The sequence below is a fragment of the Passer domesticus genome, chromosome 2, assembly GCF_036417665.1.
Source record: "Passer domesticus isolate bPasDom1 chromosome 2, bPasDom1.hap1, whole genome shotgun sequence".
In the NCBI taxonomy this organism is placed as follows: Eukaryota; Metazoa; Chordata; class Aves; order Passeriformes; family Passeridae; genus Passer; species Passer domesticus.
Window position 1 is genome coordinate 25,396,460 of NC_087475.1, and position 24,836 is coordinate 25,421,295.

A 24,836-nucleotide genomic window follows, 5' to 3' on the forward strand; every position below is an offset into this window, starting at 1 on the left:
GCACTCTTAGCCTAAGACCACCATCCTTTTAGATGAGGAATGTCATGTTGAATGTTAGATGAGAGTCTGCTGTCTCATAAGAAAAGATAATAGTGAAATGATACGCATCTCTAAAAGTATGGCTTTACAAAGATGGGATCAAGTTTAACAGGATGCCGAATTTTAACTTATCAATACAGATTTTACTCTAGCTACTGCTGCATCCTTTACCTTTCTCTCAGATTTAGCTAAAAAATCCTATTTGAACAAAGAACCGGTGACATGAAGTCACCTAAATTTAGGCATCTACGTATTCAGGAGGTGTCTGAGTTCTCATTATAATCAAGGAAGCCAATGGGCTTGCCTTAACTAATAGTAATAATTAATGTAGGTATCTTTGCTTACCTTTATTAATACATTTCCAGCTTCAAAATCTTACTAGGCTCATACCTATGGGGTTTTTTTTCTGCAGGCAAACCCAATTCTGGCCTTGGTAAAACAGAGCAACACTTTTATTCTGTTTTTGTAAGCATTGTGTATAGGTATAGGTATCACTTCATGGCTGCTTAATATTGGTCCCTTTGTGAGATGTAAGAGACATTTTTAACCATGGCTGCACCCTCTGCAAAGAGCTTCGTTTTCCTTCAGTATCACCTGCTACCTTATATTCAAGCCTTAGTTGATGACTAAGGCAAAATTTGTCATTTCTTTAGGCAGGCTCAAATAGACAAGTGCCAGATGATGTTTTTCTTCCCTTTCTGGATGCAATTTTGTTCCAGCAAAAGCCTTTTGCATCTTATCCCTCCTTCATCAGCTCCTGAAAGCTGAGCACTTTCATGCAGAGACCTGGGGTAGGCTTTTAGGATTCCCTTTCCCATGGCATTACAGATTCTTCAAAAATAAGCAGGAGTGCTATATTTTTCTATAGAGGTGACTTTTTTAAATTGTTTAGCATTTTAAAGTGTTTTAACTGGGTTCTTCTATCTTATATTCCTCTTTTGTAGCATAACGTATAGTCACCTTGTGACCAAAAAAAAGGAAAAATATGGCTGAATTCAACTTCATTACCTGTAAAATATGAGACTTCTTCACAGACTTCAGACTCAGACTTCTTCACAGAAAACTGAGTCACAATATATGCTGCTTGCTTCAAAATGTGCTGTTTGCAAACAAACGCATCTTGGACAACTGGGCAAGAACGCTGGAGAATTATTCAAATGTGTGTGCTTTATATATAGGCAGCTTTTAAGCATTTCTCTTTGCCTGGCCTCTTAAAGACCTTTTTTTTTTAATGCCTACTATATCACAGCTGCACTTTCTGGATTTCATCTGGTTTTCTCGGTAAATATGTGTTTGGATGAAAGCCACAAAATTAGAAATGGTATTAGGGAAATGTGATGGATAAGTTCACACTGTATCATATCTGGCTTCTGCCATTGTTCCAAGGCAGTGTCTCCAGATAGCAACAAGAGAACTTTATAATCTGAAGGGGGACAGTAAATAGTACCTCAAATGAAGTGAATATGTGGAGCTGTGAAGTTTCACTTTGAAATGAAACTATGCAGCCTTCAAATCAAGGCTGCATGCCAGGAGGTTCATATAATCAAGAGTCACAAGCAAGTCCATAAGAGGAAAGTCTTTTATAGCTTCATTTCTGAGAGATACAGAATTCATATTTCCCATCTCTGGTTCCAACATACTTGCTGATACACCCTTGAGAAGGCAAGTTTCTGTCTGTTGGGGTCTTCTCAGCATTGGAGACTTAAAATTCTTGTCCTTCCTTTCCTCACCCCAGACACTAAACAAAGGCATCTCAGTCCCTGGGAGCAGTAGTGCTTTTGAGTACTTCTTCTTTGTTGACATTCCCATGCCTGTCAGGTCTCAGAGCTGAAGCAAGCCACTTGTTTTCTTGGCATCCTGCTTCCCAGTTTTCTTGATACACTACATGAGAGGGAGAGGGCATGTGAGAATTCACACCAGTTTATAATAAATAACTAATTACCACAAGTACAGCTCTTCTCATTGCATTGGGAAGACTCCATTAGGCAGTAGTTAGGAGACCATCTCTCTTCATACAGCTGGTGGGAAGTATCTTTGTGTTCTTCCTGGGACCAGTTTCCTCCTCCAGAATTTTTTCATTGAAGGATATATAAATACATGGCTCCCCCTACTTTTGGTGGGAAGTGTAAACATTCATTTTAATGCGTGACCTCAAGATTTTGAGGTCACGCACTAAAAATTATTCTAGTTGCCATGCATCCAGTCTGGAGAAGGTTCTGGCTCTCATTCAAATATGAAAGAAAGAATTAATTCTTAGTGAAATAATTCTCAGAACAGTTGGAGAGAGGATCCACACCCACATCTTTTCCTTCCTCTCTGACTGTGCCAGTTATCTCTCCCTTTCCCTGGACAGTTAAGGTCTCCACAGTGGTCTTACTGTCCCCTGCACTAGAGGGGCTGTTAGCAGGAGGTTTCAGATGGCTGATTGCATCTTTGACATTGTAGCTCTGAGGACAGACCAAGCCTCTTCCTGCGCAATCCAGGCCTTCTCCGCTGGCAGCATTCTCAATACTTGTTTTGAGTGATTGTTTATACATATTTCTAGAGAAATAAGTTTGGTAGCAGGCAACAAATGTTTCCAGCTCTTAAAGGAGTAAAATGTTTGGTTTGAGCAAAGACAACTGTGCTGTCACATTTGAATCTGATGAAGTTCTTCTCTGTCTGGTGATGATCAGCAGCAGGAGTACTCTGTCATACTCCTACTTTATTTTTTCTTCTTTCTTTTGAAGGGAGCAAAAAAATAATGTTTCTAAGTCAGGGCTGTATAAACCGAATTTGAAATTAATGTCCGTATCAACAGCTGAAGGTCAAATGTGAAAGCAGAGGTTCGTACGGGAGGTGTGGTCTGGTCTGGTCTCCCTGGCACTGACACAGAGGCTGACTTTCAGGCATGCCAGGAATTCCCTCGGGACTTCCAGGCTGGAGCCTCACTTGAAGCATCTGAACGTGCTGCTCCAATGTGCTGCTCATTGCCCCACTGCAGAGGCATGCAGTGTGTCAGCAGCCCCAGCCCTAGTTCAGTGCTTCAGCAAGCTCCTAAAACATCTAAAACACACCTTGGTGAAACTTGGGTGAACAGAATGGGGCTTGTCAGCACAGAGGTTAATGCACAACTACAACATGCAAAACATTATCAAAGAAGATGTCGGTGTATGGCGCCTTTGATTCCAAGTTGCAATATTTTCATTATAATTTCCGTAATTCTTTTTTGAGCTGTATGTAAGGAAATGGCTTATATTTCCTGGTCTTTCTGTACTCATAGAACTGTACTTTGAGGTCTGTCTCTGGTTGCTTTTGTTCTTTGTTAGAGTACCAGCCCTTGAAGTGGAGGTACTTGAATGGGCACGCAGAAATGACAGCTACCCAAATGTGGCCAAGATTAGCAACGAATAAATCATTGGTGTGTGGAAAAGTTTAAAGAAAAGTGCATTCTGTGTTTTTTAAGAGCTTGGCTGAAAGAAACTGTATTGAAATTGTCTATTTTTGGCTGAAGATGTGTAAATACAGAAATAATATTGTTTGGAGACAAAAAAAATTATGAGAAAGCAAGAGGGCAGAAAAATTTTTGTGTTGGGACATCCACATTGTATGCTTGCTATACATAAAAATAAGAAGTATTTACACTAGGCAAATATGCAAGCTTTACAAACATAGGTGGCACTTACTTACATGTTTTCTCTTGCTTTTGTTTGAGCAGTGTTCGTGTTCCTTGAACATGATGAATATATTCATGCTAGCACAGTGGCTGAATAAGCCAGCTCTGGAGATGCTTAGCTTTGAACAGTGTGAACCTGAGCAGTGTTAGATGTAACTAAAGATTTGCTGATTAAAGAAAACACCTCTAAGAGCCAAGTATTTCTTTATTTGGCAAAGTAACATATCATTGTTGTTATTAACAATAATTCACAATTATATCACTGCAAGAAACAGTGAATTACAATTCTATATCTTCTTGTGATTATCATTTGTACAAAAATAACTGTAAAAAAATCTGATAAATTGCACAAAAGGGCTAATAAGTTGTAATTCTACTGCCTTTGCTCCTGCAGTTGGTATTCAGGAGTAAGCCTGTCCTTCCTTACAAGCTTATCTCTTCTTACCGCACCTTCCCACAGGGACATGCCTGGTCAAGAGACCTGTGGTCTCTCCCCGTGGGGGCTCCCAGTGGGCTTCTGCTCACAAGTCAACATCACTGCTGCCTGCAGATGTCCCTGCCCTTGCTCTTAGTATATCCTCACTACTTTCATTCTTCACTTAATTGATGCTTTCTTCATCTTCTTGGTTTTTTTATTTTTCAAGTTTTTACCACCCTTGCACTACCACTTCCCTGTCTATACTCCTCCCAAATTAACAACCTACTTTTAATTTTTTTTCCCTCATTGGTCCCATATTTTTTACACTCAAAAGTTATTTTTTCTATTACCTTACTATTACCTAGGCAATATTTTCTCTAATATGGTATTTCCATTACAGTTGGCTGAATGAGACAGCCTTGCCTTCAAGGGCTGTGTTTTAACCCTGTGGGTCTCATTGGGAACATTAATGTTACACATTTCTGGACAGAATTACCATACTTTACTCCTGATTCTCCAACCTAATTCTAATTAAGCAGCACCTCACCTTATGCACAGAAAGCTTGCACACCAGTGCAATGGTGTAGCTCATTTTGTGTTTGCACAAATGTCTGCTCTTAAATCATGTTCTTCACACTCAGTGTTCCCATCAAAGGGTGTAGCTTCCCATGAGGGTGAGACTTGGACGCTTAGCACAGGATTCATCTCATGTGAAGCTGGACATCTGCTCTGTAGACACGTCTCAACCAGTTACCCTATGCTACATCTCTAATCTTCTTACCCTTCTATGATGAGATTTAGCTCTGGTGACTGAAATTGATCTGATGAGAGACTCTGGGTGATCTAAAACAGCAGGCAGCCAGATGTTGTCCCTATATTGCACAAATCTTAAATTAGATCCTATAAACCCCATTTCTAGACTCTGCCTAAACTCTAGACTTCGTAGGGATTAGTGGGATTATACATCATCCAAAACATGAGAATGACTTAGAACTGAAAGGCTTCTCAGCAGACACCTTCACTCTTGAGGGCCAGTTCTTCCAGCTTGATTACACAAATCCTAGAATACCATTCTGGTGCAGGCACACTTGTCTTCATTTAACTGCATACTGAACTAGTCAGGAGATTCATCTCCCCATCCTTACACTTTCTACAGGGGGTGGATCTCTCTATGGAAGCTAGTCCCCTCCGCCCACCTTTGTGGTTGAGAGAAAGCAGTAGGAGCTTTCTGGGAGAGATGCAGTCCATCAGTTTAAATGCCAGTATAAGGATGGGGTGAAGCATGTCCTATATCTGCCTTTTCTCACCACTGACCAAAAAGGCTCCTGCTCAGATCAAAACACTGATGGATTGTCACCATTAGTGTTATGTTCCCAGAAATCTGTTTTCCTCAGGACATGAATAGTTGAGGACTTCAAGGTACATTGTCCATTGCTAAATTTGAAACTTTCAGGCTTTTTGCATTCTAAATATTGACTATGTCCATTTGATTTCCCTTCATCTCAATTGTGGGCCCATGGGTATAATTGTTTTTGGCAAAATTCTCCGAGAATCCTTAACAGACTTATTTTTGAACATTAACAAGCTTGTAAACCATACTGTTTTAGACTGTAATCCCCAATAAAGTAAGAACAAACAACAATGTAGTGATCTTCAAAAAATTATAAATATTCTAGATATTTGTAATAGTGGAAGATAGTAAAAAATGCTGCATGTGACTAAAAGTTCCCAGAGTCATTCCACTAGCAGTTAAAAAGTGAAGAGGTGGAAATTAGGTAATAAAAAAGCCCAAGTATAATCAAGAAGAGTTATATTATTGCTGGTCTCAAATGCTTTCCCATTGTGTTCCCTACCTTTGGAGAATCTTCCAGGTTTTTTCTTTTCATTATCTGCAGAATCTGTGTGCATAAAAGGATACAAAATGAGAAAATAATGAAAAAAAAAGCTTCCTAAAATTGTGGAAGAAAACAATTGTGTCCCCATATTAGCTGCTGGTATTGTTACAGCATGCAAATTGAAATATTGGATGGTGGATAGTACACGAACAATGGACCTTGAACTTCCATTTGAAATAAGCATTAGCAGCCTCCTCCATTTTTTTCTTACAAGTGCACAAATATCTTAACATAGTTCTGATTCATTTTCTATTTTCTCCTTGACAACAGTTTACCAAATTTAGAGTCACTATGCTAATTAAAGAAATAAACTTATTGTTCTCATTATTTTTTTTCTCAGTAGGAGAAACTAAAAACCCACATGATCAAATTACTGTATCTGTCTGTTACTCTTAGGCTGGGATATGCAGTTGTTTACAGCACCAACAAAAACAGATTCTAAAAGTTCAAAATTGATTGTTACTAATGGCAGCACTACATAAGAATATGGTCACACAGGCGATACATCTGCACAGCATCCAGAAAAATTAATAGAACTATTCTCAATTTCAGGAAAGGAACTGTGGGAGAAAAGCTGTTAAATGAAGGATACTGAGAAAATTTTGCACATTTCATCTGCAAATAGGTTAATAAGAAATAAACTCCATGGAAATAATGAGTTTTATTTAACTAAAAAATGGACCAAGCTGAGCAAACTGCTGGAGTTTATGAATTTGTCTTGATTTAATATTTCCTCTAAACAATAGCTTAAACATAAATCAGAATTCATAACATGACACAGAACTCTGCTACATCCATTAAATAATTTCCTGAATAAAACATCTAACCTAGGTCAGGGCATGGTTTCAGTTTGGTGGACTGCGTTGATGAAAACTCTACCTTTTAATTAAACATGAGAATTAAATATAAAGCTGAAACAAAAGTGTTTTAGTATATAAAAGTACTTAAGATGCAGACATGAACCTTCTCATGACAAGCATAAAAATTTGTTTTGGGAACTTAGTATTTCTGTGTGTCGTAAGATTAAGAGACTGCTGTACAAACACGACCAAAGCAGGACTTAGGTAATGCCTGGTGCCTGCTCCACACCTTTTATTCATTTGACTGCCAGGGAGGTATCCCAATCCCGGAGCTGTGTTTTCAGGCAGTGTGAAGGTGGAAATGGATACCTGAGAAATGTAACCAAAAAACCTCAGGTGTTCAGTAGAGGATTGCTTAGAGCTTCATGGCAGCTTTGGTCCCCTCCCTGTTTTAGCTCCTTAGGTCAGCCCTAGAGGCAGGAATAGCAGCATCACTGACTGTTTATGAAACAACACAGCAGTTCAGAGCACCCATCCTGTTTTGGAGCCTTGTTTATATTCCTTTCACCTCCCTTTAAAGAGATGGTGGGCTCCAGCTCTGAAGGAGGCAGAAAATGAAGGCACTATTTGCTTTAGCCAACAGGAGAGCAAGTGACATAGAGCCTGACTCTGTACCCTACAGCTGGGTTGTCTTGAGTTTTCTTGTGAGGAGGAGTGCATGTGAAATGCCTGAATGAGGGATTCAGGTTTCCTGTAGCCACTAGATTTAGTCCTTCTCCCTTTTTCTTCTGAGTGTACTAATTATTCACTGTGGGCCAAGTCAGGTTCAGAAATAGTGATGAGAAATCCCTTCCTCCTTTCCAGATTACTTACTAGGCTGCTGGGTCATTTTCAGGGGTTCAAAACCGTGAGCTCCAGTGGGCTGCAGGCTGGTCTTCACAACATTCCTAATCATTAAGTTACATTTGTAAAAGTCACACCACAGCATGCACAGCATCTCTGCTGTTCAGGTTTCTGAACAAGACTGACTGTGGCTGCTGCATTCTGTGCAGGCGCTTGCATGGAATATAATCTGAGTTTGCCTGCCTGTTGAAGTCCATCCAAGGATTTCTTTGGAGCAGTACATATTTTGTGATCCATATATTTGTGGCCCAGGCTAACGTGGTTGTGGTCAGGCAGGAGAGATGTAACTGAAGACATTTACTTAAGCTGGAGTGACTTCTAAATCACAGCGGTTGACTGCTAGCAAGTTTTTTATTCCTCCAGAATAGGTAGCCATAGAAGAGGAGAAAGCAGTGGCTCATGAATTTGAACATGATACCTACATCTTCCTTTATGTCCACCAATAAATATTTCAAAATACAGCAACCATTTGGAGCATGCATAAAAGGATGTGCTGCATTGTGACCTAGGACTAGTCCATGTCTCTAAAGAATCCAAGCAGCTGCACTTCTGTGATACGATATCTATTGCATGTGTCAAAAAAATACATAAGATACTGCTCAGCATCGAGCTACAGTGTTTTGAAAATGTGGGGGGAAATAAATGAAGTAACATTATATTTCTTGATGCTGATCTGCAAGAACTGGACAGCCACTCATGGCTGCTTCTAAGCATATATTAAAGAAGTTTCAGCTGTAAATCCTAGATCTGATCCTGGTCTTTGCTTTAGCAGTTCCCAGCTAATCAGTCTGCTAATCAAAGCTGATTGCTCTGTTTCAGATATTCTAGCTGATATCTTTTAACTTTTGTGTTATGTGTGTTCTGATTTGCAGGGTGGAAAGAAATACACAGGACCATGTGGGGGCAGAGACTGCAGTGGAGGATGTCAGTGTTTCCCTGAAAAAGGAAGCCGTGTAAGTAACATTTTCCTGTAAATTGTTCTTGAAGGTACAAGTTCAATGCTATATATTTATCTATAGGTGGACTTACATTAGACTGCTAAGAGTGCTAAAACCATTATTCTTTTTCAGGAAAAAGTTTCTGTTGTTTCATCTTACTTTCTCACAGGCTTGTAGATTTGAATAAATGCTTTGTTGTGAATGCCTTGTTAGGATATGTAGCAGGCACTTATCTCAAAGATGAGGGCCAAGGGACCTAACAGCCCTGACAAGCTGATAGATGAGAATGATTAAAAGATACCATATACATGCATGGGATACAGACATTTGATGATTTTAGAGATCTTTTCCAACCTAAATGATTCCATAATTCTGTGATTCTATATGATTTCCACTACAGCAAGAGGGAATCATGTCTGCAAAACCTGAAATCCCTGCTGAAAGGAAACTGTTTAGAATTCCTGGCATTATGTTGTGGCTGATAGTCTGTTCTTCGTTTTGGGAACTAGTGAGGAATGAGGCAGAGGAAAGGAGATGGGGTGGAGGGGATTAGCCACCTGCCACAAAGAGCACTGAGAAATAGGGCAGGGCTCCTATCCTGTATGGCTTGGAGCCCTGGCTGGCAGGCTCCTTCTGTACAGCTTGGTCTTCTGCAGCTGAGACAGTGACTCAGCCTTTTCCATCCACCCATCTCTAAGAATAGGTCAGGCAAGAGATGTGGTGGCAGGTCATGTGCTAGTTCTGCTATCACAAACCTCATAAGATTTTTCAGTTCTCTGCCTTCTGTCCACACAGCCAGCCACCAGTTCCCATTCCCATTGCATTCCTCAAGCTTGACTCCACGTCTGAGTGGAGGGAGAGGTGGTAGGAAAGTCACAGTGTAGGTGGGAGGCAAGGAACATTGCTGTTTACAGAAGAAGTCCTGATGTCTCCATGGAAGTCAGATGATCCTGGGGTCACTATGCCATGGGGACTGTAATGGTTATACTCCCATGGCCTGACCATGAGCTGCTCATGATCTGCTTTCCATTACAATAACCCAATGGCAACCTGATGATCTGAGGACAAATAAGCCATCCCCTGAGACACAGCTTCCCATGGGGCTCCCTCCCGCTGTTACTGCCTTACCCTCATCATCCAGCACATGAAGTTTGGCAAGTGCTTCCTGCCACTTCCCACTTTTGACTGAAAATCAAAAACTGATGCTGTAAGATGCTTACTAGAGTTCGTGAAAATATCTGTTGCAAAACTACCAGCTTTCCAACTGAAATGTTTTTCATGCTCCTTATTGACTGAATGACCTTGAATTTCAAGTTGCCAAATGAGAAAGAAAAAAGAGGCAGTTAAACAAAACTAACTGCATAGGTTGGAAAAGCTGAAAATGTGAAAATAGCACAGTAGAGAGGCAGTCAGGTGCCACTGACAAGAAGCTCCCTGTGAGTTGCTTCCTATCTAGATTGGGAAAGTGAGGGTAGATTTTATGTACTTGCTTACCACTCTCAGTTTTACCTCAGGGAAGTAAGTAAACCCACTTATTAATGAGGTTGGCCTCCCTTTAAACAGATACTCAAAAAGAGAAAAAGGATATGCTACAAAACATAAATTATATTATACTGCTTGTGGTTAATTGTGCAAGATGTGAAAAAGTATTGGAAAAAGGGATTTACAGAATTTTACACTTGAAAAATCATATTTTATCTTTCTATATTTTACTTCTCTGAAATGATACACCTCATTCTGATTTAGCATACACTGCCTGTATTTTGTGTCTGCTGATCTCTTCAGATGTCACAACCTCTGTTAAACATCTGGTTTAAGGAACAAGATTGGCCTTTAGAGTCTAGTCAAGTTTGGCATAGCTTCTGGTCTCATGCTAATCCTCAATGGGAATATTTATTTTCACAAAACCTCTGTATAATCTGGCACGGCACACGTTCTCTGTTCGAGGTGACTCATTGCATGCACAATAGACGTCCTGCGTGTTTGCACTTGTAAGAGTGCCTGAAGCAGTCTGTCAGAGCCTGCTTCTGCAGTGACTCTCCAGCCCAGGAGCTGTCACTTGCCTGGAACTCAGGTAGGAGCAGCACTGCAAGGGTCTGCAGCCAGCTGTCAACCCTGCCATCCTCTGGAAATTCACACTGTCTTTGTGACAGGTCTAAAACCAGGAAAATTAAAAACATTTTATTTGGATTGCTACTACTGAATGCACATCAGGCTCTGTTGAATGAAGTGAATTCATAGAAGTGGTAAACACAATTGCAAACTATGAAAGGAGTGAAGGTCTGAAGAAACACCCGCTCTTTATTTATTTGTGCTTCTACTTCATTTGTTGTCATTGTAGTCTTAAGAAACAGCATTTAAGGAAATAGGCTTAGCTTTATTTGTTGTCTTAATCCAAAAAACTTTTGTTTTTAAAAAAGTTTTTTTTTGCAAAATATGCCCACTGGTATCTCCTGGGACTCTGTGCTAGATGCAGAGAGGCACTGTCAAGATGTGTGGAGATGCATCCTGGCTTTGGTCATTTGGACCAGGTCTCTGGGTGCAGGGCATCTGGAAGCCCTGTGCTACTGTCTACACTGCTTTTGGTTCAGGACTGGTAAGGATAGGCACAAAGGCACAGGGAAGTTGAATCCTGCTTCACAGGGGCAGTTTTTAGGAGCAAAAGGCAGCCTAGCATAAATCAATGCACCCACCTAGCCAGCCTAACGGAAAGTGGTATGTGGTTTTAGATTTTCCTCTACTCTATTTCGGCTGGGCTTGACCCTGCAGCCTCTACTGGGCTCAGACACAGCTGAAATCCAGTGGGAACAGAAAAACAAAACAGCAGAAGCATCATCTGCCCACTGTAGTGCTGGGGGAGCTGCTGCAGCATCTAGCCTGCATCCTCCTGCCTCTCATCTGAGCTGCTCCCAGGGCTGTGAGGACACCTGCAAATGGCACTTTCTTCTTCATTCCCAAAAGGAAAGATGGTCAAATCCAAATGTGCAGAGAATCAGGACATTGCTGATAATTGTGTTTGTAACTAACAGCAAATGCTGAGTTGTTTCTTGGAGAAGTTTCTCCAAAGAAATGTCTCTTGGGCCATACACAATCCCATTGAAGTTCCCACCTCCAGTCCTGCTTTGTGTTCAAATCTTCATAGCAGAAAGAGTGAAGTTCCTTCTGCTGGTTTTGTTTTTCCCAGTCTTTAATGACACTCTAGTCTTTGTTCTTTTTCCCTGAAGCCCAGTTATGTTGCAGTTGTGTTTACTGTTAGCTGGTTACAAATGTCCAGCCTATCTAACCATACTTTGCATCTAGGTAGATGGCTGGAGTTGGGGCTGCAGGAGCCAGTCTTGGGGACCAGCCTCAGCCTCATCTCCCCTTCTCACAGTGGACAAAAACTCAGTGGAGTTGCAGTGCAAACCAAAGCTCCTGGAGGAGTGTTCAAATCCACATTACAAGAAACCATATTATAAGCCTCAGTTGAGGATGCAGAGTGAGAAGACAGGAAAGACAGCAGACTTTTCTCCCTGAGACAGATTCATCTTCTGTCTTCATAATTTTCTTCTATGGCAACTTTTCCTAAACTGTTGTCCTACAAGAGACTCACCCTTTCCCTAAGGTACATTTGGAGAGCACAATATAAGGAGTACACAGATGCCTGGGTACGTGGGAAAAGAGTAAAGGGAAACACTGATATTGTATTGAAATTCTGGTTTGAATGAAATGGAAAGCCTGGATTAAATGAATTTTTAAAAATCTTTTTTTTTTCTTTTTTCCTCAAGATTTTTATTGCAGCTCCTAAAATCTTGAGATTTATAGTTCTTTGCAAACCATGCATTGCTCAGAGAACAATATATGTGCCTTACAATTTGTTAAACATTAATGCACTTATGTAGGAAACGATAACTCCATTCAGTACAATGGCCAACTGTTTGACCCATTGAAGTTCAAAATCAGCCTCACTTCATAACCAGCCTAGAAGGCTTTGTAGAAAGTGGAAGTGAGTAGAAATCTTTTTGATCTTTCTATAGAGTGAGAAATTGCACTCTTTTGTACTTCCCAAGTACAAGTGTCTAACAGTGATCAAGCCATTTAGCAATTGTTTTTGCAAGAGGCTGGAATGATGGAAACTGAAATTATAAGACAGCTTTGTGTCCCCCCATAAAGGCTACTTCTTGGGAAAGCCCAAACATTTATTTTTAATCCAGACTGAAAAATGAATGTTCACTAGCAGTCTTTTACAGATAGCTGTTCTATTGTTTTCACTAATGCAGTGGCCAAGGGTAAGCTATTACCAGTACACCTATAATTACTTCTGTCTGCTTTTGGATGCTTCACTAGGGAAATCTAGTGTGTGATATTTGCTTGCAAACATTTTCCATACAAGTTTAAGTCTTAACACATGGGCTAGATTTAGATGTGTTTCTTCATAATTAAAAACAAGCAACAACAGAATAGAACATACAAATATTCTAAAGTTAACTCCATTATTAAATTATAGGGAAGTGTTTAAATCCAATAAAATAATTTTATTAACTGTTAGTGTAATACATGTATATCATAATTAACTGGCTTCCAGGCTGGTATAATGGCAGTAGCTCCTTGTAAGTCTGTTGGTGTAAACTGATATATCTGATGAAAACTGATATTTACTTTTTTTTTTCCTCCACAAAATAATAACATTAGAAGCATCTTCTTAGTTATTCATCTAGCTCACTATTCTGTTCCCAAAAGTGAACTACCGTAAGAGATGCTCTTTACAGGGATCACAGAGTTCTGGCAATTTTCTGCAGTCCATTCACTTGTACCCAAGATAATCCAGTTTAAATGTTCCTTGTATCTGTGTTTCATCCTGAATTTGTCTGTGTTTCATCCTGAATTTGTCTAATCCTTTTTTGAAGCTACTGTAACTGTGTGTCTTTGCAACCTCCAGTGGCACTATTCAAATTATATAAATTATATAAATCACTGCCTGACCTGTTCTAAGCAAAGCTCCCTCTGGTTTCCTCAAATACCCACTATTTCCAGTACTGGGAGATTTCTAGTAGGTCTGTGTTTAGGTTACTCACTGTTTCCCTAATTTTGTCAATCTCAGTTATGTTCCCTCATAGCTTTCTCTTCTCCAAAAGGGTGAGTCACAGCCTTTTTAGGTTCTCTTTTGAAGATGACACTCTAGCCCTTAGTCCCTTTACTCTCTCTTCTGTGACAGGCCAGAACTGCACCTATCCATTTTGGTGGGGTCCTTCTGGATCTCCCAGCATGAGAAATCACCAGATCTCCCCATTCCTCAGCACCAGCATCATATTTAACAACCTAAGAGAGATTAGTATCATCTGTAACTTGGATGTTTCAGTCCCTTCTGTAGATCACCATAGGAATCTTTGCAAAAAGAGTTACAGCAGGTCTCTGAGAGGACCCACTGGTGTTATGTCTTCATTTCAAAATGTGACCATCAGGTACAATAATTTTCTTTCTACCTTTTAACAGCCTTCAGTCCATAAGAGCACCTCTCTTACAACCCCAAGATATTTTATTTTAAAAGCTTCAGTGAAGCATTTTATAAAAACAGTTTTGAAAATCCAAATACATTGTAGTCACTAAGGCTTGCTTTACCACGCTTATCCTTGAGCTCAGTAATTGGGTTCCTTAAGGTGGACTACTGCCTTGCCAAGCAGGAAAGTCAAATAAACTGGCCCACAGTTCTCAAAGTTTCCTCTTGAGCCCCTTTTCCACATGGAAGCTTGGTTGGCACCAGCCCACTGGTGCAGTGGCAGTTTGTAATGTTGGGTTGCACACTTTGGCCAGCAGTTCTGCAGTTTCACACTTGAGTTCCTTCGGAAGTCATGGATGAATGTTCCCACTCGTGTTCACTCAGTAACACCTGCCTTACCTGTTCTATCTACTACTTCCTTCATACTTACCTGAAATTATTCTGTCTAAAGGAATAGAGACCTTCAGCAGTGAAGACCTCTGCTGAGAAGTCACCAAGTTTTCTCTGCTATGGCCTTACTATCCCTGAGTGCCCCTTATGAGCCCTTGGCATCATGTGGTACTGCTATTTCCCTTGGTGGCTTCTTGTTTTCCTTTAAACAACTTTTTACTGTGGTTGGTCAGCTTGGTTATCTTCTGCAAAATTTTCTCATTCATTTTTACCCATCCTAGTTGCCATTTATTCTTGATCTGGTTTTTGTGGGCTTTCCTGTTCATTTCAGCAATTTTTTAAATGCCAGCCCTTTTGCCTACAATAGCCTCCTTGGTTGTTGGTTTGTTTTGGTTTTTTTTATGAGCTGCGCAGGGTTTTTATTGAACCATTTTACTTTCTTTTTGATATGTGACATAGTTTACTGGGATTTTTAATACAGTGTTTTTGAAAAGCCTCCAGGTTGCTTTAGGCTTCTTGTATTTTTGACTGCTTTTTCAGGCTTTTACTATTTTTGTGATTTTTATGTATTTCCCCTTCTTGAAATTGGATATCTGTGTGATGTATTTGTTTGGCTTACTTTATCCCAATACTCGACAACATTAAATTCAGTTCTATTTTGAAGCTCTTGCAGAGCAGTTCTCCCAGTAGTACCTCTTGAAGAAGGTCCTGTGCAGCACTTGAGACTAAACCCAGAGCAGCATTCTTTCTTATGGGTCTCAGTGTTTATTATGCTAAGAAAAAGTCAGTTAGTGAGTCCAAAACTTTTATTTCCTTATCACATTTGGATGAGGCATTGTGCCTGACAGTATGTGGGTAGTTGGAATTGGCCAGTATTGCTACCTGACCCAGTTGTTCAGCTTCTCTAATTTCACTGCGTATTTAATTATTGGCGTCTTTAACAGAGGAATCCTAAATACAAACAAAGTCCTACCCTTCTGTTATTTCTACCCACAAGGACTCCTAATGGTCCCCTCCTCCCTGAGTATTTTTTTCTGTAACGCTTTGTTGTAGCCTTCAAATGTTGTGCTGTTTCCCTGTCTGTATCTTATTTTCTATCATTCCTGTAAATTAGATGGACTAGTCTATATATGCTACTGATTACCCTCCTTTCACCAGCATGAGATGCCTTTTATATTAGGGTTGTCCTTTATTGCATGGTAGCATAATTCCATAATCTTATTCCTTAGATTTCTAGCATTGCTGTAGAAGCATTTACAACTTTTGGCTATTCTCTGTTGCAAGTACCAGTCAAGTGGAATTGTAAATGGTGTTATTTACCTTACCTATTCCACAAAGTTGACCAGGACCCCAGTCTCCCACTGAGTTAACCCCTTTGGACACCCCTGTTCTACTTTCCCTCATCAGGGTTATAATACAGAATTGTGACCACTGGTCACCAGTCCCTTCTACCAGAACAAATTCCTATGTGACCATCTCATGGGCTCTGCTCTCTTTGCACTTAGCAGGCCTTTCAGTCTTCTCACCTGTTCCAAAACCAGCTCTCTGTGACAACTCATCAAACCTCCTGCTGCCATCACCTTCTTTGTCCTCTCCTGAAAGGTTCACTCTGTCCCAGGTGCATCCTCACACCCAGCAGACATTAGAGTCAGCCAGAGCTTAGAGTTTATCAGGGATTTGATCCCTTCTTCCAGGCTGATCATCCACCTTCCCTCTGACTGACAAACCCTAAATACTTGTTAAATCAGCATCAAGGTTTCGTGGGAATTTTTGGATGGTCAGCAAGACAGAAGAGGGTTGGGAAATGTCCTATTTGCTCTACAGTGTTTGCCATATACAAAGCTTTGGGAGTGAACTCGACCTCATATCTGCTAAAGTGTTGTGAGATTCTGCAGCAGAATAGGATAGAAGTACCAAAAATTGGTGCTTCAAAATCTCACATTGCTTCATAGACAAGGTTAAGTCTCTGGAAAATTCCCAGAGGAAAAGCTGCCCTCTGAGGGAACGAATTTGGAGGAGATGTTTTTAATCGTAACAGATTTAAAAATAAAGTGCCTGTGGTATTAATGAGCTCTGTACATGGGACGGGATGACCCTCTTCATTATTCCAATGCTGTAATTAAGTCTGGTGTGGTACTTCAAGATTTAATTTTCTTTTTTTCTCTAGTCAGAGTAGTAGAGAAGATCAGCTCTATTGGCAAAAGACAGGAAAAGTGTTACTATAAAATCTGTTTAACAGTGTGAAGCTAAATTCTGCTTTCAGATACATGCATGCAGTTTTCTTTTGCACATGTGTGTGAAAGTGGTTTCAAATGAATAAGTTTATACTTTTAAAACTCAGCCTTACAAGGTCTTGCCAGCATACACAAATGCCTGAAGTCTTGATGTTGTTCCACAGGTACCTAAATCTTGGGTATAAGGCTTAATTACATTAACTGTTAGCAGCAAATAGAGCCACAATCTTTAGAGTTCACTAGCAAAGACAGACAGTGTACAGGTTTGCTTGACAAAATTTGAACTTTGTCAGTCTGAAACTTGACATCTTTATGACCTAATGTTTTATTTAATGAACATTGCTTTACCTGGGCTACACTGAAAATTAATCAACCATGTAGTGGGATAGTTATGTTGTTTGCTAATTGCTGTCCTTTAGTAAATTTGTCTTGACATTTTTTTGAGTGAAATATGCATGTTTCCTTTTTTTTTTTTCCCTAAGCTCTGTTTATACATGTTTAATCAACATCAGAGATCTTTTTGAACTGGGGGATGGAGATTAGATAACTTTCCCATGAGCAAGAAGCTCCACTTCCCATATATACATTCTACACAAAATCTAAGATTTTTGGGAGGCAGTGAAAGGTCTTCCTCAGAATCTCTTTCAAATAAAAAAATGTAAGATATATTAAAAAGCAAAATAGGGTGTTTTGTTTCAGTACATGCAGGAGTGCAATTAAACGTTCACACAGAAATCACATTTTCTGAACATTTCATGTTCAGAACATTGTAAAGAATATTTAAAAGATAAAATAAACTCAAATGGAGACTTTCTTTCAAATCAAACAAAATATGCGTATTGACCAAAAATTATTTTTTCAGTCCTTGTTACCCTTTTGTTCTTTTGCAGAACATTTCTATTTCAACCAGATATAAAATATTGTTTTATTCCATAAGTAATATATAGAAATGGTATTTATTTGTAATCCAAAGGAATAGAAGATTTTTTAAGCCCTTGGTAATAATTTGCACTCCCTGCCTTTTGCTCCCGCCCTGAAAGCAAAATTCCTTCAAAGCCTTTTCAAATCAACTGAACAGAACTGTATTCAAGAAAAGAAGAATGATACTTTAATTAAAGATAGTCCAAAGGACGCATTCAGCTTTTAATTTGCATTTTCAGTTTAATAATTTTAAATTTTCCTGGATTGACATACATTATCTCTAGCAAAATAAGTGCAAGGTATGTAGCATTCATGCAAATGCTGCACCTTCCTCCTAAACCACAAGGTTAGACCTGTAAAGATACTTCTATGACCTTGTATCAGAAACGTTTGCAATCTCAGCTGGTGTGATGAGAAAACAATTCAACAGCGTTGGACAAAGCTCAAGAATTTGTGTCATCAATCAGAATGAATGCCAAGGTTGCAGTTTAAACAAACTTATGACTGAAGTCAATATGCTGGATTAACTATTTGCATTGTAGATTCAGCTCTTCCATTTGAAATTACACCATCTGATGCCTTTTGCATTACCTATGTGATCTGTGGATTTATGGGCTTCTTACACTCATTAAAAAACAAATCTTATGGCAGTTTGCTAATAAATTGAGAAGGTATTTCACTGATATTTCAGGAATTTATTTCGAGGGCAGCATTTTTAAGAGTGTATTTGAACATCTGTGTTTCACAAGTTTAAATGAGAGATGGAGAGAAAATGCAAGAGAAATCACAGTAAGGAATCAAGAACCATTTTATTTCAGAAAATAAAACAAGACTTAAAATTTAATTCTAGAAAAGTTAACTCTAGTGAAGAACTAGTAGAAAGGAGACTTGCTGGAGATGAATAGTGCAAAGTTAACTTTGGTGATAATAGCCAATGCTGAGATAAGAATCCTTTGGATGCAATTCACAACCATTTAAAAATATTGCCATACCTTTTTTCTTGACTGGCTTTCTTTTTTTTTTTTAATCCTTCCTGTCTTCCTATGATATCCTGCAAGTGTATTTTACCTTATTTAGAAAATAAGTACCTGAAGTTAGATCATGTCACGAGTGTCTACTCTTCTGTCACCTTTCCACTTATTGGGGTCAATAGTGTCTGCACAGCACAGCAGAGTACATCCTCCTGTACGTATGTATGAGTGTATGGATGTGTGTGTGGGTGTGTGTATGGGTGTGTGTGTGTGTCAGCTCTGATGGGTAGAAATTTCCCACCATGGGGTGCTCATAGTGCCAAGGGTTTGATCCCTGCATGGGCCGTTTCCTCAAGAGTTGGACTGGATGATCCTTATGGGTCCCTTCCAGCTGAGAATATTCTGTGATTCTGTGTCATTGATCTTTTTGTTTGGTTCTCACATATGAATTTCACTTCATTAAGGAAATGAAATGCACTGTCAGGATTGTTTTCAGAAAAATGTGTTGTCCATTTGGTTAGACTGTCAGGCTTTGACTTCTAGCACTCAGCTCAACTACTGCACAAAAGTATTATTTGTGCTTTCAGCCAAGTTTTGCAATTTCTGCTTACTGTGAGAAGAAGTTTAAAGATAGAGCAGTGGGTGTATGATGGTTTTACTCTGTGACTGGGTAGCTTACACAGGCATCCAAGAGGGATAATCCAGGTCATCCTTTAGCACTTAAATTATACTCCAGAGATTGTAAATGTTTCTCATGACATATGTCTGAGGCTTTACAAATTTCTCAAATGGTGCTTGTTTCTATTTTCTGTATTTTTGTCACATGGGAGCAAGTAACATTGACCCATTTTCCTTTTGTCTGCTTTGCTAAGTACCAAACTATTAGTGGAATCCTTTGAGTCTGACCTGGAGAGACCAGGAATGTGGGAATGGGCAGGCTGTCATCTCAAACAGTATCTGCCGAGGCAGACTGAGCCTGTTCTCAGCATTTTCTTACTGACACTTAAGAAAATAAATGTTCTTTATTAACCTCAGTTAGTACAAAAGGTTTCCAAATCATCTTCAGTGTCTTTGCATAATGAACCAGACCATTGAAGTATATACCTGAGTCTTTCCATTACATGTATCTGGAAAAGGATGACAAATGTTAAAATATATTATATTGACCATTAGATAGGAGCTTTGGAAGCATGCAGAAGAAAGATCTTGAAGGATAGAAATCTGTGTTTTAGACACAGGGAACAGCTCTAGCCAATGAATAAAGCTGCAAGCCCAAACAAATAAAGCATCCGAGCAGCATTTTTTCTCCCACAGGCTGAAACTATTTCTCTATGAAAAGACTGTATTAGTCTGTAAAATTCCTTCCTGTCTACTGCTATCACAGATGCCCAGCAAAGAGAAGCACTTTGGGGTTTTTTATGGTTTTGATTTGTTGAGTTTTTTTCAGTATAGGTCATGGTCGTTCAATTAAATTCTGTGTTTACCTATTGCTTAGCTTATTACTTAGCAAAACTATTTTTTGTAAATACAATATCACTGGTTAAAGATATGTTATTCGCCCTTATAAACTTGTTTAAACCAGGCTTATTTGTCCCCAAGACTGTTGGCAAAGTCTAGCAGAGGTGTAAGAGCAAAAAAGAAGGTTGTACTTCCTATCCTCCCCAGTACAAACTGTTTCACTCCATTCAGCATATGGCAACTTGTATAGTCTTTCTGTCCAGACAAATAAAGATTTGGATATGTCTGTATTATTTAGTCTCATCCAAATACCCTTTTTCTCTATAAATCACCTTTTGGCTGTTTTTCAGTTTCTAGACCCCCTACTTTTCTCTTTCTTTGGTGAACTGTTATCTACTCTCAAGCATGCAACATCTTTTCCATTTCACCACCGTTTATCTGTTAAAGGCTTCCTACAAGGGACTTCCTGTCTTGATAGCCTGGAAGAGGAATGAGGGAAGCTGGTTCTGAGATGGAGTCTCCCTCCTGTAATGCAGGATGCCATGGTCTTTGCAGCTGTCTGGGCTTGTCTATGTTAGGATATGAGCTCCTGGGGCAGGAGCTGTTAGCATGTGGCTCTTTGTATGGTGCCAAAAGCATTGCTAACACTTCCAGGTTTGTGGCAGAGGTAGCATCATGCAGAGAGGCACAGTGACAGCTTCTTTCCAGTGGACAGGGACTCCAGCAGCAAAGGGCTCAAAGGATCCATGTGACACTGTGGGTGTTGGACCCATATATATTCCTTTTTCCAGTATTTAATGGGTATGCACTGGCACGCAGATTTATGGATAAAATGGTTTTTTCCACAGGAAACTCTTCAGTTCACATATGACTGTGCTGCTACGGCAGAGTATCCCTTAGCACTGTGAGACTAACCCCCTTTCCATGACAGTCCTGCAGACAGGACAAGCTAGGTTACATGAGCCCAATCTTGACCTGCAACTCCTCCTCAGAGAGCGAGGCTGCAGGACCAAGGAGGGGTGGGCTCCCTGAGTGAGGAGGATGTTGCTGTCCCCTACAGCTCCTCATCCTCGGCCCCTGCCATTGGAGCAGAGGCAGAGGTGGATGGGCAGGCTGAGGAGAGATCCATTTGTTTTTCTTGTTGTTACAAGACCTCACAAACCAAACTGTGGAGTCTGTGCTCTGCTGCCTCATGCCTGGTGCTGCCAGCAAGGTCTCGACTGGCCTGCACGGCTGCAGGCACATAAAACTGCTCGGGATTGCCTGAGCCACAGCTCCCCTGACAGCTCCTCCCTCTCCTCCCCTCTCCTCAGCTGGCTTCCCTCCTTCAGACAGTTGCAGAGTTGGTTTTGCTAAATGACATAAGGTTATAATAAATCAAGTGAGAAGATTTGTGTTGTGCTTCCTACTGTATAGGAGAGGTCCATATGGTTTAATTGCTTCCTCTGTATGTCAGATATATGTGTATAAAATCTCTGAAGTCATGTGTAACTGCCAAGATCCTATGGTGTGGTTTGAAACATCTTTGCAATGAACTCTCAAATCCTGCAGATGTGCTATGAAATATAAATGTAAAATGGAAGAAGTCAGATTATCCAGTTAAACAACAGCACTAAAATTAGAGAAGAGTTGATGGAGCGATCCAGAATTCAGCACAGTGGAGAAAGGGGAAAAAAACCAGAAAACTTTCTTGAGGCAGAATAGAGTTTTATCATTAAAGGAGATGGGAGAAAAATATTAGACACATCCTCACACCCTCACACCCCCCACCCTACCCTCCCACCCTGAAAACATCAGAGCAGCCTGAGGAGAGAAACCATGTCAAAGACAGCTCCTTAGTGAACTTTAAAGCCATCTGAAAAGTGTCATCATAAAACATATCTGCTGATACAGCTTTGGCCACCATAGAAAATTCTGCTAGGCCATGTAGACCTGTAGACCCAAGATCCTGTATGGGTCTGTGCACAGAGCCACAGTCAGTGTCTCGGCAGGGAGCTGCTCACCTCTGCATCTTTAGAGCTATTTTCTCAGGGCCTGTCAGGCACATAGAGGCATATTTTCAATCTGGCACAATGGCTCAAGCATCTCTAGAGTAGGGAATGGTAGGAATGGTATGTGCTGGAGTGATGTTAAATGTGCAGGACAGCTCCGTGGGATCAAGCATGTCTGGGGCCTGATCTGCAGTGGTAACCTTAGTCAAGTGAACTAGAGAACAGGCTTGCTTCTCCTGCCAACATCCTTCTGTGTCATACCTCTAAAGATGCCTGAGCTATTCCAGATACATGGGAAGTAGAGAACAAGTCTGTTGGGGCTAGTCTGGATCCATGACTACCACCAAGACCAAGGAAGATCAGGTTGCTTCATGAGGAAGCACCCATGGGAAGAAACAGAGTGTCCTTGGGCTACCCCTGCAAGTGACCCTGGCACTGCTCCAAGTTGCCAGCACTCAGCAGGACACCTCAGCCCATGTCCCACTGTGGTATATGGTGTGCAGAACAAGAACATGCAGAGGGGTGGGGGTGCTCCCCCTCAGGGGATGGAGACCCTCCTGCCCCCTGCATGTCCCTCCTCAGCGTGTCCAGTCCTCTCTGGAGGGCACATGACTCTGTTGCTACAGGAGTGATGCCCTCTCTGGTAAGGTGCATTTATAGCTATCAAAGATGTCTATATATTAGTGCCACAGTAATAGTTCTATCAAGTCATAGTTTCTGCTATACAATGCTAATTGTATCAGTCATGTGTACATGAAACCAACAAAAATCCTCTGTATAATTTCAGCATCTCCTGCCTGAGCATGGTAGTTTGGCCCCTCAAGTTTACCAAAACTAAATACACACTAAATACCATTCTCAGTAAGCACACTTTTTTAATAAAAGCCCAAACACTCTGGTATAAATAAATATACACTTCATATTGTCAGCCGAGGCTGTGGCTTGGTGCATTTACACAGCTGCAGTTTGGGCTGTTGTTTACTCTTTTCCTCACAGACATTGTGTTCTGCTTTTTCCCTGTAAGGATTTTCCTTCTCTACATATTCTTAGTCCTAGACAGAGAACTGTCCTAACTTATCTATGTTGTGTAACTTTAGTGACTTCAATGTTTTCTATGGTGTAAAGCAGAGCAACAAATGGCTAAATAAACCCTCCTTGCAACGAGGCATAATTGTAAAGCTAAATGTGTTCCTGCCTCTGTGTACTAAATCAACAGGAGTCCTTTTTTGTGGGATAAACATACTTCTCTGTCATGTATTTACAGCCACTGGAACACTCTTGCAGCCAGTTGTGAATCCTTTGCTACAAGAAGAGATCTTCTATACTGTTTCTTTTTTTTTACATTCCCAATTCTCTAAACCAAATTCTGTTGAAGATCTCAGGAAGTGTCTGCAGTTAGAGGCTGCAGAGCTGTTACCTGTACCCAGTGGAATATTATTTCATTTTCAGTTCAGTTCAGAGCATTCCCATAATGAAATCCAATGCCTAATATCTGTTTATAATTGTTCGTCTATTCCTGCCATTTGTTTATTCAAACATATACCACAGTTTTCAGAAAAAAAGATTGTTCAGCTCTTGTTGTCTCAAGTATTATAATCTATTCTTGTCATGAAGTGAAATACAGGTCAAACTTTAACTTGTCCCTTAACTAGCTATTTAGTTCAGGGAAAAACTTCCTCAAAATTCCCTCTTTACAAAATCTAGTAATTGCTAGGGTCTTGTAACCTCTATCAGTTAACCTGTGTCTTTAAGGAAGTACATGATCCCTTTTATGCACCTGTTACAAATTAATCCCTTTAGCTGCAGGTCTCTGTAAGTTGTGGGGTGTATCCCACCCCAGCCTTATGCTTGCCAAATAGACTGCAGCTATTGCCACCAGACACAATTTGCTTGAAGTGCTGCAAAAAGGACTATTCTAGTTTGATCACATATTCTAGCTACTGGTCTGATTAGCTTTTAGAACTGAAATTTGTCAAGAAGTAAGCTTTGGCTTTTTAAGAGGTAACTAAGCATCTAAGAATTCATGAGAGGCTCAAGTGTGTTTTGTAAGAAAGCAGAAGCATCACAGGCAAATTACATTGTGTTTGACCCAGGTGTTTTAAATCAAACTGCAGCAGTAACGAAGACATTCCAGAGGGTTCAGGAGGGAAATGTTTAAGCTTCCAGCTTAGTCTTCTGTGAGAACTTCTCAGTTTCTTGAATGGAAATAGGAAATAGCCATCTTTGCTTAAATTTGACTGTCAGGGGAGAATTGAGATAAAATTGTCTGGAGATACTAATCTACTACTCTCCAAAGCAAAATATTATTGAGATTTCCTTCCTAGAAGTGCCTCCTTCCCTGGGCACAAAGCTTTTGGTGTAATCACAGAACAAGCAGAAGTTTCCTTGAGTGGGTTAGGGTGGGCTGGAAAGAGGAGAGGATGGTAGTAAAAAAGAATAATAGTAGGAGTGTACATAGCGATATGTAAACCAAACAAAAGGCAAGTCTTTCAAACAAAACACTAATATTTAGATACAAAAGTGTCATGAGGTAAGCAGAGACAAAGCAAAGCAAACCTCAGTAAGAAACTGCTGTTAAGAACTGGTGACTGAAGAAAAAGCATTTCATGCTTGAAACAAGTATTTCTTTTCCTGGGAGAGGAAATGTTGCACAACCCATAAACACTCCAGTCTGCAGGAGCATCAGCCAGCTGATGACTGATGAATTTCATTTACTTCCTATCTGACTTCTGAATATTCAGGCAGTT

At 40.1% G+C, this 24,836-nt stretch overlaps 1 protein-coding gene and 1 long non-coding RNA gene across 5 annotated transcripts in view; one reads left to right on the forward strand and one right to left on the reverse strand.

Annotated features, from left to right (window-relative positions):
* Positions 1–24,836, forward strand: part of COL4A2 (collagen type IV alpha 2 chain) — a 137,757-nt gene that overhangs the window by 29,992 nt on the left and 82,929 nt on the right. For all 3 annotated transcript variants that reach the window (XM_064407786.1, XM_064407789.1, XM_064407788.1), the window contains one exon: positions 8,583–8,663. In XM_064407786.1, the coding sequence (XP_064263856.1) occupies positions 8,583–8,663 (81 nt within the window). The remainder of the gene's footprint in view (positions 1–8,582; positions 8,664–24,836) is intronic.
* Positions 1,721–9,529, reverse strand: LOC135293532 (uncharacterized). 2 transcript variants are annotated; one of them, XR_010355636.1, is made up of 3 exons: positions 9,404–9,529; positions 5,966–6,010; positions 1,721–1,920 (listed from the first exon to the last, which is right to left on the reverse strand). It is a non-coding gene; the product is annotated as an uncharacterized LOC135293532 (long non-coding RNA). The 2 variants fall into 2 exon arrangements; XR_010355635.1 differs by lacking the exon at positions 9,404–9,529 and adding an exon at positions 7,681–7,755.